This window comes from Oncorhynchus tshawytscha, linkage group LG25, assembly GCF_018296145.1.
Source record: "Oncorhynchus tshawytscha isolate Ot180627B linkage group LG25, Otsh_v2.0, whole genome shotgun sequence".
Taxonomy (NCBI): domain Eukaryota; kingdom Metazoa; phylum Chordata; class Actinopteri; order Salmoniformes; family Salmonidae; genus Oncorhynchus; species Oncorhynchus tshawytscha.
In genome coordinates this window covers 1,441,309-1,454,943 of record NC_056453.1, presented here as the reverse complement: position 1 = coordinate 1,454,943, position 13,635 = coordinate 1,441,309, and the positions used below count along the sequence as shown (strand labels likewise).

The window sequence follows — 13,635 nt, the reverse complement described above, 5'->3', positions numbered from 1 at the left end:
GTAACTTGATAACCCTAACCCTAACAGTAACAGTAACTTGATAACCCTAACCCTAACAGTACCTTGATCTCCTTCTTCTTGCTGGGGGTGGGGACACCATCCTCATCCTCCTCTTGGTCGTGGTATTCCTCTAGATCCTGTTCCTCATCCTGATCCTCCTCTTGGTCCTGCTCCAAACTGGGTGGTTCCAGTTCTGTCTCCTGTTCGTCCCCAGAGGGGCTGTGGAGGTGGGGGTGTTCACTGCCACTGTGCTGGGACAGACCATCCTGGTTTTCACACATGGCCGACACTGGCCGGGAGAACTCTGCTAGTTAGACCAAGGCACAGTGGGACTGTTTTATTACGAGAGAACAGTCCAGCATTAGATATACATACAGTAAGTATATGGCCACATCTACAGTACATCTTAAAACACTGTCTTTAGGTATGAAAAAATATCCCATAGCCACTAATGTATCATTCAATATTTTCACTTTTAACGATTGTTTGTTGTGTGAGTAGCCCTTGAGGAACACCACTATGGTACCTACCTCCGTCCAGACTGCGGGACAGCAGGTACCTCTTGCTGGTGGAGCGCTCAAAGTGTGGCGCGGGCCGGTCTATGAGAGCGCTGGCCTGCCGTGTCTGGGCCTGGGTTCGCCCACTGTATCGAAACTTAGAGCCCATCACCAAGAAGCCCTTAGGAGGAGGCTCTGGAGACACTAACCTGTAGGTGTATAGTCCACAGACAGAGAGGAATTCATCAGCCCTAATTCTGGGGACTTTAACCTGAAGATTACCTGGCATTTTGGTTGCAACAGTATAAAAACAACAAGGGTTAATTTAAAATACTGGGGAAAGATAAATTCACCATCCTTGCTTTACAGCAATACGATTGAGAGAAAGACCAGATGTTAGTATGAGATTAGTTACTGGATGTAATAAATAACTTTGTAAAATGCTGAGAACATTGGACTCTGATCTTTGCACTGTTGCAGTGTTGAAAACATTGCTCTATACTACTGTATGTGGTTCCCTATTCCCCTTACAGTGAATTCCTCAAAGCCTGAGGTAACAGGGGTAGAGAAGCACCAGAGATACAAACAGAGAGGGAAACACACTGAGCCTCAGTGTAGTGCTGGCTGCTGTGGAATAAAATGCTGCTGTCGATGGTGCCTATAGGGAGACGGAGCCCTGATCAAAGCTGTGCTCTAATCACTCCTGAGCTTCCCCTGTAGCAGGATACAGCAGGTGCTGTAGGCTGCTGGGAAGAAGCTACTGAGGGATGTGGACAGGAGGGATGTGAGTGGTGAGATGGTAGCTATATTTGGCTGCCTAAGATGAAGAGGACTTGAGGAGAAATGGCTTGCTAGGTGTAACATAATAGAGTCCTACTCCTTGAAGGGAAAAGATACCTGAAGAAGGTGTGGTGCTCGATGCAGACCTTCCACAGTCTCTTAGCCGCCCGGTGGTTTGGAAGCTTGAAGCCAATAGTGCTCTCAAACTGCTCGTACTGGTCTCAGAGAGGGAGACAGAAACGGAGGGAAGGAGGGAGGGATGGGCAGTTGTTTACTGTGGTTACATAGATTAGAGTATAAGGGAGTGACAGCAGTTTTTAATGACATGATACATTCTTAAAAACAACCTTGACATGCATCATCACTTTATTTCATATTCCAAACTGTCACAATTTTAAGTTATATGCTGTTCATCTACATTTGCTGAGTCGGCCCGCTTGTCACTCATGAGACGCAATGAGCTCTAAGCAAAAAGACACCGTGTGAAACTATTCACTGCTGTTAATCCCCGGTCGGTTAACACTCCCAAGAATGCACACGACACTCTTAGAAAAAAAAAGTGCTATCTAGAACCTTTAAGGGTTTGTTGGCTGTCCCCATAGGAGAACCCTTTGAATAACCCTTTTGGTTCCATGTTGAAACCTTTCTAAAGAGGGTACATTACATGGAACCCAACATGGTTCTACTTGGAACCAAAAATTGTTATCTTATTGGGACAGTTGAATAACCCCTTTGGTACACTTTTTTCTAAAATTACAGTAATCTGGTCTCCCTGAAATTACAGCCCTGTGACCACGAGACAGATTCCTGCACTGAGGACTAAGAAACTGCAGTTTTCAGACAGCAGGGACAAACATGAGGGTGGCATTTCATGGCTCTATATTTATACTTTTCATCCCTATATTCTGGGTGCTGCTGCAGCTGCACTGGCCGTGTTAAAAGCTCCCTTTATCCCTCTCTTCCACTGGCTCACTATGGGGCTCTGTCACTTCAGAAGGCCTGGCCAGACAGCCTGTCACACTGGGCTGGGGCTCAGCTCAGTAGGCTGCAGAGGTTGAGGCTGCAGCACTGCAAGAACTGAACAGGGACTTGGAGAGAGAGGCTGGCTATAGAACACTGCTCCACCGCAGTTCAGATTCCCGTGGAGCAGCGAAATTGTGGGGGGAATACGATTTTTCATTTGTATTTATTTAGCCAGGATAGTCCACTCAGTAATACTTGCCACTGTTTTCCAGGGAGTCCTGGCTTCCATAGAATCAATAAAACATATACAGCATACCCATTGGCATACATTCACAAGCACATCTAAAATCACAGCATACACATCACACGCGGTAGCATACATACAAATCCAAGCACACATTACAACTATGTGTACTGCTCTTTTGAAGGCGGAAATGCTAGCTAGCTGTCATGTAGATAAGTCCAGCTTGTTCCAGAGCAATGGTCCAAATAACATTTTCCAGGAAGTTGATTTAATTCCACGTGGTTAGTTCTCGAGTCACACATCAGTTTCCACACTGTCTTTAGCTGGTCGTATTTCCAGTTATAACAGAAATGGAGTGCATACATTTCTCAACGCATCATTTTGTAAGGTGGTAAAACCTCAACTCATTTGGTTCAGCTTACCTCTCCGGGCCGGATCTTGATATAGAAGTTACTCCTCTTGTAGGATATCTTAAGAATCTTTGGCCAGGCGAAGCGGTTGATCCTCAGGCGGTCGCGGTATATCAGGAGGCCGTTGGCACATACGCCCAGCATGATGTCAATCCCTTCTGAATCCTGGAGCAGCCAAGAACCAGCATGGCAGAGTAGAGGATGATGAAAAGAGAGGAAGAAGAGAGGGAAGGAGAGGAAATAAAGTAATATGTTGGTGTATAGGGTAAAATAAATCATACTGCACAGTCACATAGATGCACAAAATGTCATATGTAACCAATAAAATCTCATAGTTTGAAACTGGATTAACATCAATGTTTTACACATTAATTCCATGTGGTTACAGCCTTAAATCCACATGGTTACAGGGTTAAATCCATGTGGTTACAGCCTTAAATCCATGTGGTTACAGCCTTAAATCCACGTGGTTACAGCCTTAAATCCACGTGGTTACAGCCTTAAATCCACGTGGTTACAGCCTTAAATCCACGTGGTAACAGCCTTAAATCCACGTGGTTACAGCCTCAAATCCACGTGGTTACAGCCTTAATTCCATGTGGTTACAGCCTTAAATCCACGTGGTTACAGCCTTAAATCCACGTGGTTACAGGGTTAAAACAGAAACAACTCAAAGTATCATCAAGTGTTCTCACGGCTTGCTAGAACATTGTGAACTGCGGCGGAGCAGTGTTCTAAGCAGCTCGCTCTGGCTCTGAGCATCATGAATTTGCGCCCAGGCCTATATCAACGTTCTCAGGGCCTTTTCAAAAGTCCGAAATCAAAGTCAATATCTAGTGATCAGGCTGATGTAACAGCATACCTTGGCATGATGGAGATCCACCCCATACATGGATAGCTTCTTAGCATTTTCTAGGAAGTTGATTTCTGCATCAGCTGGCGTCATACCCCTGAAACAAAAATACATCAACTCACACAGGAGAACACATTTAATGTTTTAGAGTGGTAGGCCTGATATATCCATTCCCATGTCTCTTCCTCCACCTTTGGCCAAGAACCAAGAGCTGTTGCCATGCCTGGACAGGGAGGGAGGAGACCCTGAGACTGGGAAAGTGTTGATAGTGTTGGCAAGGCCTCCATGTAGACAGCCATGACAGATGCCAGGGCAATGTGGTGGCATTTGTCAACATATGTATGATGTGTTGTTGGACACTGTCTGAGTAGACCTGTTTCAACAGACTCCAATGTTTCCATATGAATGAGAGATGGAGATGAAACCAGTGGAGTAGTGGGGACTATTATGCAGGTATATGCTCTATACCCACTCAGTGGTCATTGCGTATACTCACTTCTTAATCCCCACTGATGCGCATCAAAGTAGTATATTGGAGGTATACGCTGTATCAATGATGTACTGTAGAACAATAGAGAAATCATGCACAAAGTAACCTACACAATTGCAAAGCACATGAAATATATTCATGCGAGTCACACACATAGCCTGGTAGTTTCAGCGGAATACCATCTGTCAGGCAGCAAGAGTACGCAGCTCTCAACTGGTAGGCACATGGAGCAGCTCACAGAAGAACGACATGGGTAGTTGGTAATGGAGGAAAGGAAAGACGTTTCAATGTATGATATCTACCAGTAAATGCTAACAAAGGCAACAATGGGTATGCAAACCAGGTATTGAAAACCTTTGGTCTGAGTCTTGTGTGTCGGAGTCTAGGAATATGGCTTTGCTGTTCTGTTCAGGGACTTTACAAGACTACTATGAGCTAGGAGACGTCACGGCCGGCTCTAAAATGGTCCTGGGTAGAGGTGGCGCGAGGGAGTGCACAGGCAAGTGTGTTGCAAAAGGAGGAGAAAGTGAGAGAATGATAACAAGTAGAGAGAAGCTGAATTCAGAAAGTAACTTAAGTTGGAGTATCGTTGCAGAAATAGGACGTGCTAGTTCTGGAAAAGGATTGTTCCATACCACCGAATGACTGTCATTTCGCCTTCGGCCTTTCGCCTTCAACCGCTCTCATCATCACTCAATGCCTAGGTTTACCTCCACTGTACTCACATCCTACCATACCTTTGTCTGTACATCATGCCCTGAATCTATTCTATCACGCACAGAAATCTGCTCCTTTTATTCTCTGTTCCCAAAGCACTAGACGACCAGTTCTTATAGCCTGTAGCCGTACTCTTATCCTGCTCCTCCTCTGTTCCTCTGGGGATGTAGAGGTGAACCCAGGTCCTGTAGCCCCCAGCACCACACCTATTCCCCAGGCGCTCTCACTTGTTGATTTATGTAACCATAAAAGCCTTGGTTTCATGCATGTTAACATCAGACGCCTCCTCCCTAAGTGTGTTTTATTCACTGCTTTAGCACACTCCGACAACCCTGATGATCTATCCGTGTCTGAATCCTGGCTTAGGAAGGCCACCAAAATCCATCCCCAACTACAAAATTTTCCGACAAGATAGAATTGCCAAAGGGGGCGGAGATGCAATCTACTGCAGAGATAGCCTGCAGAGTTCTCTCATACTATCCAGGTAGGTGCCCAAACCATTCGAGCTTCTACTTTAAAAAATCCACCTTTCCAGAAATAAATCTCTCACCATTGCCGCTTGTTATAGACACCCTCAGCCCCCAGCTGTGCCCTGGATACCATATGTGAATTGATTACCCCTATCTATCTTCAGAGTTCGTACTGTTAGGTGACCTAAACGGGGATATGCTTAACACCCCGGCCGTCCTACAATCTAAGCTAGATGCCCTCAATCTCACACAAATTTACAAAGAAACCTTCCAGGTACAATCCTAAATCCGTAACCATGGGCACCCTCATAGATATCATCCTAACCAACTTGCCCTCTATATACTCCTCTGCTGTCTTCAACCAGGATCTCAGTGATCACTGCCTCATTGCCTGCGTCCGTAATGGGTCCACAGTCAAACGACCATGCCTCATCACTGTCAAACGCACCCTAAAACACTTCAGCGAGCAGGCCTTTCTAATCAACCTGGCCCGGGTATCCAGGAAGAATATTGACCTCATCCTGTCAGTAGAGTATGCCTGGTTGCTCTTTAGAAGTGTTTTTCTCACCATCTTAAATAAGCATGCCTTGTTCAAAAAATGCAGAACTAAGAACAGATATAGCCCTTGGTGCACCCCAGACTTGACTGCCCTTGACAAGCACAAAAACATCCTGTGGCGTATTGCATTTGAATCGAATAGCCCCTGTGATATGCAACTGTTCAGGGAAGTCGGGAACCAATATACACAGTCAGTTAAGAATGCTAAGGCTAGCTTTTTCAAACAGAAATTTGCATCCTGTAGCACTAATTCCAAAAGGTTTTGGGACACTATAAAGTCCATGGAGAATAAGAGCACCTCCTCCCAGCTGCCCACTGCACTGAGGCTAGGAAACACTGTCACCACCGATAAATAATAATCGATCATTTCAACAAGCATTTTTTTTACGGCTGGCCATGCCTTCCACCTGGCTACCCTTACCCCGGCCAACAGCTCTGCACTCCCCGCAGAAACTTGCCCAAGCCCCCGCTTCTCCTTCACCCAAATCCAGACAGCTGATGTTCTGAAAGAGCTGCAAAATCTGGATCCCTACAAATCAGCTGGGCTAGACAATATGGACCATCTCTTTCTAAAATGATCCACCAAAATGGTTGCAACCCCTATTACTAGCCTGTTAGATTGGAAAGCTGCCACGGTCATCCCCCTCTTCAAAGGGGGAGACACTCTAGACCCAAACTGTTATAGACCTATAGCCATCCTGCACTGCCTTTCTAAAATCTTAGAAAGCCAAGTTAACAAACAGATCACTGACCACGTCGAATCCCACCATACATTTTCCACTATGCAATCTGGTTTCCGAGCTGGTCATGGGTGCACCTCAGCCACGCTCAAGGTCCTAAACTATATCATAACCGCCATCGATAAAAGACAGTAATGTGCAGCCGTCTTCATCGACCTGGCCAAAGCTTTCAACTCTGTCAATCACCACAATCAACAGCCTTGGGCTCTCAAATGACTGCCTCGCCTGGTTCACCTTGTCAGATAGAGTTCAGTGTGTCAAATCGGAGGGCCTGTTGCCCGGACCACTGGCAGTCTCTATGAGGGTGCCACAGGGTTCCATTCTTGGGCTGACTCTTTTCTCTGTATATATCAATGATGTTGCTCTTGCTGCTGGTGATTATCTGATCCACCTCTACGCAGACGACACCATTCTGTATACATCTGACCCCTCTTTGGACACTGTGTTAACAAAACTCCAAACAAGCTTCACTGCCATACAACTCTCTTTCCGTAGCCTCCAACTGCTTTTAAATTCAAGTAAAACTAAGTGCATGCTCTTCAACCGATTGTTGCCCGCACCCGCCCGTCCGACTAGCATCACAACTCTGGACGGTTCTGACTTAGAACATGTGGACAACTACAAATAAAGGTGTCTGGTTAGACTGTAAATTCTCCTTTCAGACTCACATTAAGCATCTCCAATACAAAATTACATCTAGAATCAGCTTCCTATTTTGCAACAAAGCCTCTTTGTTTTTTTTCTCTGTCGTGTCTTTACTATCATTAAAATACTTTTAGTTTTTATCAAAGATTCTCTGTAATTAGTATTACTCTATTAAACTGATTAATCATGTAACTGTAATTAACTAGGAAGTCGGGGCACCAAAGAAAATATTCAGATTACAAAGTTATAATTTTCCTAATATAACTTTTCAGATATTTTCATATCTGATCAATAGTCTTCTGATTAATGAATTCTTTACGTCACGTTAGTCTCATTACAAACATTGTAAATTGTTGGTTATCTGCATGAACCCAGTCTTCACTATGAGTCATCCATACATCAATTGTCTTAAAATCATTTATTTACTAACTAAGTAATTCACAGAAATACATAAACAAACAGTAGATAGTTACAAGGAAATGATAACGGAGTTTCCCTAGTGGGATAAACCGGCATCGCGGCTTGGTGTACAAAAGGGAAGTGGGGGTCGACTGAGATAAGACAACAAACAGTTGATAATTATAATAATTGAAATGCTAATCCTTTGCACATGAACGCTCACTCATTCGGGAACAATTGCAATCAATATATATATTTACCGATCACTGTACCTGTACACAGCCCATCTGTAAATAGCACACCCAACTGCCTCATCCCATATTGTTTTTTGTTTTTTTTGCTCCCCAGTATCTCTACTTGCACATCATCATCTGCACATCTACCATTCCAGTGTTAATGCTAAATTGTAATTATTTCACCTCTATGGCAAATTTATTGCCATAGACTTGTACATAGACTTTTCTATTGTGTTATTGACTGTTTATCCAATGTGTAACTTTGTGTTGTTGTTTTTGACGCACTGCTTGGCTTTAACTCGGCCAGGTAGCAGTTGTAAATGAGAACTTGTTTTCAGCTGGCCTACCTGGTTAAATGATTGGTTAAATATATATATATATATATTTTTTAGTTCAATCGATGGAGCTAGCTACCAGCCAGAGTGATGTTACTGTAGCTAGTTACCCATCGGAGTGATGGACATCAAGGAATTGTTAATAACAGCTGTGAGTTCAAGTGATTTTGTTATAAAATATTTCTGTGAAAGTGATTGAACTTTCTGTTTATGTTTTGAAAGAAGAGGACATTAAAGTTGTGTACTTTTCAGTTGTTTGACATTACATAGTAGTGCAAGTATAAGAAGGGACACTGTTGGTCCAAACACACCAAGACAGTCGTGAAGAGGGCACGACAAAGCCTATTCCCCCTCAGGAAACTAAAAAGATTTGGCATGGGTCCTGAGATCCTCAAAAGGTTCTACAGCTACAACATCAAGAACAGCCTGACTGGTTCCATCACTGCCTGGTACGGCAACTACTCGGCGTCTGACCGCAAGGCACTACAGAGGGTAGTGCGTACGGCCCAGTACATCACTGGGGCTAAGCTGCCTGCCATCCAGGACCTCTACACCAGGCGGTGTCAAAGGAAGGCCCTAAAAATTGTTAAAGACCCCAGCCACCCCAGTCATAGACTGTTCTCTCTACTACCGCATGGCAAGCGGTACCGGAGTGCCAAGTCTAGGACAAAAAGGCTTCTCAACATTTTTACCCCCAAGCCATAAGCCTCCTGAACAGGTAATCAAATGGCTACCCGGACTATTGCATTGTGTGCCCCCCCCAACCCCTCTTTTTACGCTGCTGCTACTCTCTGTTTATCATATACGCATAGTCACTTTAACTATACATTAATGTACATACTACCTCAACTGGGCCGACCAACCAGTGCTCCCGCACAGTGGCTAACCCGGCTATCTGCATTGTGTCCCACCCACCACCCGCCAACACCTTTTTTTATGCTACTGCTACTCTTTGTTCATCATATATGCATAGTCACTTTAACCATATCTACATGTACATACTACCTCAATCAGCCTGACTAACCGGTGTCTGTATGTAGCCTCGCTACTTTTATAGCCTCACTACTGTATATAGCCTGTTGTTTTATTTATTTTATTTCTTTACCTACTGTACCTATTGTTCACCTAATACCTTTTTTGCACTATTGGTTAGAGCCTGTAAGTAAGCATTTCACTGTAAGGTGAATACCTGTTGTATTCAGTGCATGTGACAAATAATTTTGATTTGATTTGATTTGTTAATGTGAACATTCATGCCTAATTAGCCATTCAAAGGAGAAGAATATTACCGTGACAACGTTGCAGACTACTTCTATTGTTTTAGTCTCTGCCAGCCCTCATACAGACTCTATGAACACAGTAACAGTTGTCATTCTTTATTTTTTTGTTTGTTTATTTGTTTGTTATTGTGATATCTGAGATAAAAGCCATAAGACTGCTAGGTTGTATTGCTATGTTTTCAATGGTTGTCTTCAAGCTAGGCTACACATGCAGGTGAGGTAGATTACAGTAGGCTATTCTGTGAACTGTGAAATTGTCCCTGTTGTGTTGTTGCCTAAAACAGACAATATATTTTCATTATTTTAAAGCAGAATTGTCTTTTCTTTAGTACTGCCTTGGGGTAGGGGGCCTAACCTGTCTTAGGCATTTGGATGTATTGCAGGTGGATGCTCCATGCTATTAACCACATCATCTGAGTGAGTTATTTTTTTACGTTTCACCCTATGCTATTAGGAAAGATGCCACTAATACTAAGTACTGTGGTGAGGTTAAATGTGTTGGACAATAGAGACGCAGCTCTGGTTGTTATCTGAGAAAAACCCTACAAAAACAGCTATTTTCTACCTGTTATACTTAGTTAAATCTTTGCGATGTGCAATTCAGTCAACATGCTCTGTTTGAATGAATATTTCTAAAGGCTTTCCCAAAAAACCTTCCCAATTAAATGCTAACTGCAAAGAATGTCTCCTGGCAGAATGATATCGTGATGATTTGTATCAATGGGAGGGCACTGCCATCGCATGTACTCTGTAGGCCAACATTGTTGTACAGTTGGCCTATAGAAACACCGCTAGCCAAACTGTCTCTTGATAGGTGCATAACTGAATTAAAGGGCAACTACACCCTCCCCCTCAAAAATTCCCAAATATCAAAAATGTTTTCCTGATATTGTTTAAGAGCATTTGTTGAAATCATATTTTTTTTAATTTTTTTTTTTATTATTAAACCTGAAAAAAACTATAGGAAATCATAGAATTTTGAAACAGGGCGCTTTCCTTTGCCAGACGGGCCATTTGATCTGAGTATACCCATTTCTCCAGGCACCACTACACCACTGGATGTAACCAAAATGGATTTACTACAAACATGCAACTGAAATAAATCTAACTGGGCCAAGAGTATTTATTCTGATCATGTGACCATAGACATGGCCCTATCATTTTTCTGGTGGTCAGAAGATACTCTTGACCCTGACCATAACTCCTACCTGTAGTTACGATGGAGCTCCATGACCCTCTCCTCCAGCTCTCGCGTCTGATTGGGAGCGAAGCGGAAGTCGCTGACGTAGTCGGGACCGTGGTCATCGGTGTCATAGTCTCCCAGCTCGGCCTGCACGGCGTAGGAACCCAGCAGGGCATGGGTCACGAAGGAGCAGGGCAGACGGCCTGACAACATGTCATCTCTCAGCTGAAGACACAGGTAGTACCTGTCATAAAATATAGAAAGAGAGAGGGGGGGAGACAAGGGGAGAGGGACTAGTTCAAATAAGGTCTCATCAAAGGCAAGCTCCAATGGGAATGTTGAGGAGTTCATCCATAACAGCCAGTGGAACTTCAAATGTAGCTAAACCTGTAAATAGAGTATGTTTTTGAATCCTTTGCAGTGAAATATGCCCTGTAAATGATTACAATCGTAAAAAGTATTTCTGTACAAACGTTTGTTGTTTGACAGAGATAGTTCAATGTGAGAACTGATAATTATGAGAGACTTTGCGTGCTGCCAGTTTATATGTATGTACAGTATGTGTGTGTGTATATAAAAACAGTATGTGAGAATGCTATGGGGGCCTCTTCACACTGCTCTGCTGTACAACAGTACCTGGTGATGTCCTCTGTCAACTGGGAGGGGTCTGGAGGGTAGAACTTGACAGAGAAGGCAAAGTGCCAGGGAGCAGCTGAGGAGCGACACAGGAGATGTGATGAGTTTACTCCCCATGTGGACTGGACATGTATCACAAAGGTGTGAGTGACACACATGCAATAATAACAGTAGTAATAATAACAACCATAATAACCAACCATAATAATAATTAGGAGGGTGCTTATATTTGTCCTATTTCACACATGTACAAGTGTGTATTAAAACACATGTGGGAATTGGAAATGTGCGTATCCCAACTCCCCCTGAGACACCCTCAGAGAGTGGGGTCACATGTATGACATTGTCATAAAATCACCATAACATGTGTCACAATAAAGATCTATTTGTGTGAACAGGCTCCAGCAGCAGCATAGTAATACACTTATGTTAAACAAACTCATTATATCATCTTACATAATGGGACTAAAGCTTCTGATTCTACTGCATAAGTATTTAGCAGATTCCATATACAAACAGTATATAATTAAGCAATAAGGCCAGGAGAGGTGTAGTATATGGTCATTATTCCACGGCTAAGGGCTGTTCTTAGGTACGACGCAACAGGTGCCTGGATGCAGCCCTTAGCCATGGTATAATGGCCATATACCACAAACGCGAGGTGCTTTATGGCTATTATAAATTGGTTACCAACGTAATTAGACCAGTAAATAGCATAATTTTGTCATTCCCACTGTATACGGTCTGATATACCACAGCTTTCAGCCAATCAGCATTCAGGAATCGAACCATGATATATGTGCTGCGTGTGGGCCGAGGATACTCACTGCGCATCTGCTTCTTGATCTCCTTGGAGGGGTCCAACCAATTCTGAAAGACATATAGGAGAGACAGAAAGAATTCCCAGGGGTCTGTGAGAGAAGTGGCTAATGCACACCCTGTCACACACTCATTCACCCTACTCATTCACCCTGCAGCTCTAATTGCAGATGGTGATTCTAGTGAAAGCATTTGCATATGGTTCAATAGAAAGAGGAGGAGAGGGATGCAGGAGGAACCCTCCCCCATTGAGACTTTCAGCATGAGGAGATGAGAGTGGCAGGCCCAGCATCTGTTTGCCCATTGTGACAGTAAATGACCACTGGCCAGTTAATATCCTATCAGCTTGTATCACACCAGAACTGTACAATGACATAATTCAGCATGAGAGGCGCTGTTTCTGACACTCCTCCTGCTGCCTTGTGCTAATAAAACGTCCTCCTTCAACGCACACCCTTGTTTCCCTTGTGAAATCTCTCAGATCATTCCCTGCCCTTTGACAATGTGTACTGTTAATGTAGTTGAACAGGAAGAGTGAATACGCCTATTGCATGGTTAATAACGCAGGCAGCCGTATGCCGAACCACAAACAGTGAGCTTCCCAGCATCCCGAACCTGAGTGGCACATCCCAGCTGCTGAGTAAGGCTGAAAGCTTTTTTGGCAGTCACTATCACTTCTGCCAGAGTGAAATCAGGAGTGGAAAAGGTTGAAACAGCACAGCAGTCTCCAACATCTTCTTTGGAAAACCACAAGTGTTCCTGACAACTTCAGAACACACAACCTGAAAAATAGACACTAAAAAACTGAGATCCAACCACAAACTCTCTTTCTCTCTCTCTCTCACACACACACACACACACACACACACACACCCCGGGTGAGGTCCATTTACATTTTAGTAGATGCTCTTCTCCAGAGTGAATTACAGTGCATTCATCTTTAGATAGCTAGGTGAGTAAACCACATATCTTAGTCGTAGTAATTACAGTCGTGGCCAAACGTTTTGAGAATGAAACAAATATTAATTTTCACAAAGTCTGCTGCCTCAATGTCTTTAGATATTTTTGTCAGATGTTACCATGGAATACTGAAGAATAATTATAAGCATTTCATAAGTGTCAAAGGCTTTTATTAACAATCACATGAAGTTGATGCAAAGAGTCAATATTTGCAGTATTGACCCTTCTTTTTCAAGACCTCTACAATCCGCCCTGGCATGCTGTCAATTAACTTCTGGGCCTCATCCTGACTGATGGCAGCCCATTCTTGCATAATCAATGCTTGGAGTTTGTCAGAATTTGTAGGGTTTGTTTGTCTACACGCCTCTTGACGATTGACCACAAGTTCTCAATGGGATTAAGGTCTGGGGAGTTTCCTGG

At 43.5% G+C, this 13,635-nt stretch overlaps 2 protein-coding genes across 13 annotated transcripts in view; one reads left to right on the top strand and one right to left on the bottom strand.

The window, feature by feature from the left end:
- Positions 1 to 13,635, top strand: part of ccdc186 (coiled-coil domain-containing protein 186) — a 1,196,038-nt gene that overhangs the window by 675,010 nt on the left and 507,393 nt on the right. The gene's annotated exons all lie outside the window — the stretch shown is intronic.
- Positions 1 to 13,635, bottom strand: part of LOC112220408 (band 4.1-like protein 1) — a 166,959-nt gene that overhangs the window by 46,577 nt on the left and 106,747 nt on the right. For 9 of the 11 annotated variants that reach the window (XM_042305863.1, XM_042305870.1, XM_042305867.1 and 6 more), the window contains exons 5-12: positions 12,264 to 12,306; positions 11,437 to 11,512; positions 10,826 to 11,044; positions 3,757 to 3,844; positions 2,907 to 3,059; positions 1,395 to 1,492; positions 531 to 706; positions 63 to 307 (exon numbers count right to left, since the gene is read on the bottom strand). In XM_042305863.1, the coding sequence (XP_042161797.1) occupies positions 63 to 307; positions 531 to 706; positions 1,395 to 1,492; positions 2,907 to 3,059; positions 3,757 to 3,844; positions 10,826 to 11,044; positions 11,437 to 11,512; positions 12,264 to 12,306 (1,098 nt within the window). The remainder of the gene's footprint in view (positions 1 to 62; positions 308 to 530; positions 707 to 1,394; positions 1,493 to 2,906; positions 3,060 to 3,756; positions 3,845 to 10,825; positions 11,045 to 11,436; positions 11,513 to 12,263; positions 12,307 to 13,635) is intronic. The other 2 variants (XM_042305864.1, XM_042305866.1) reach the window with 2 other exon arrangements.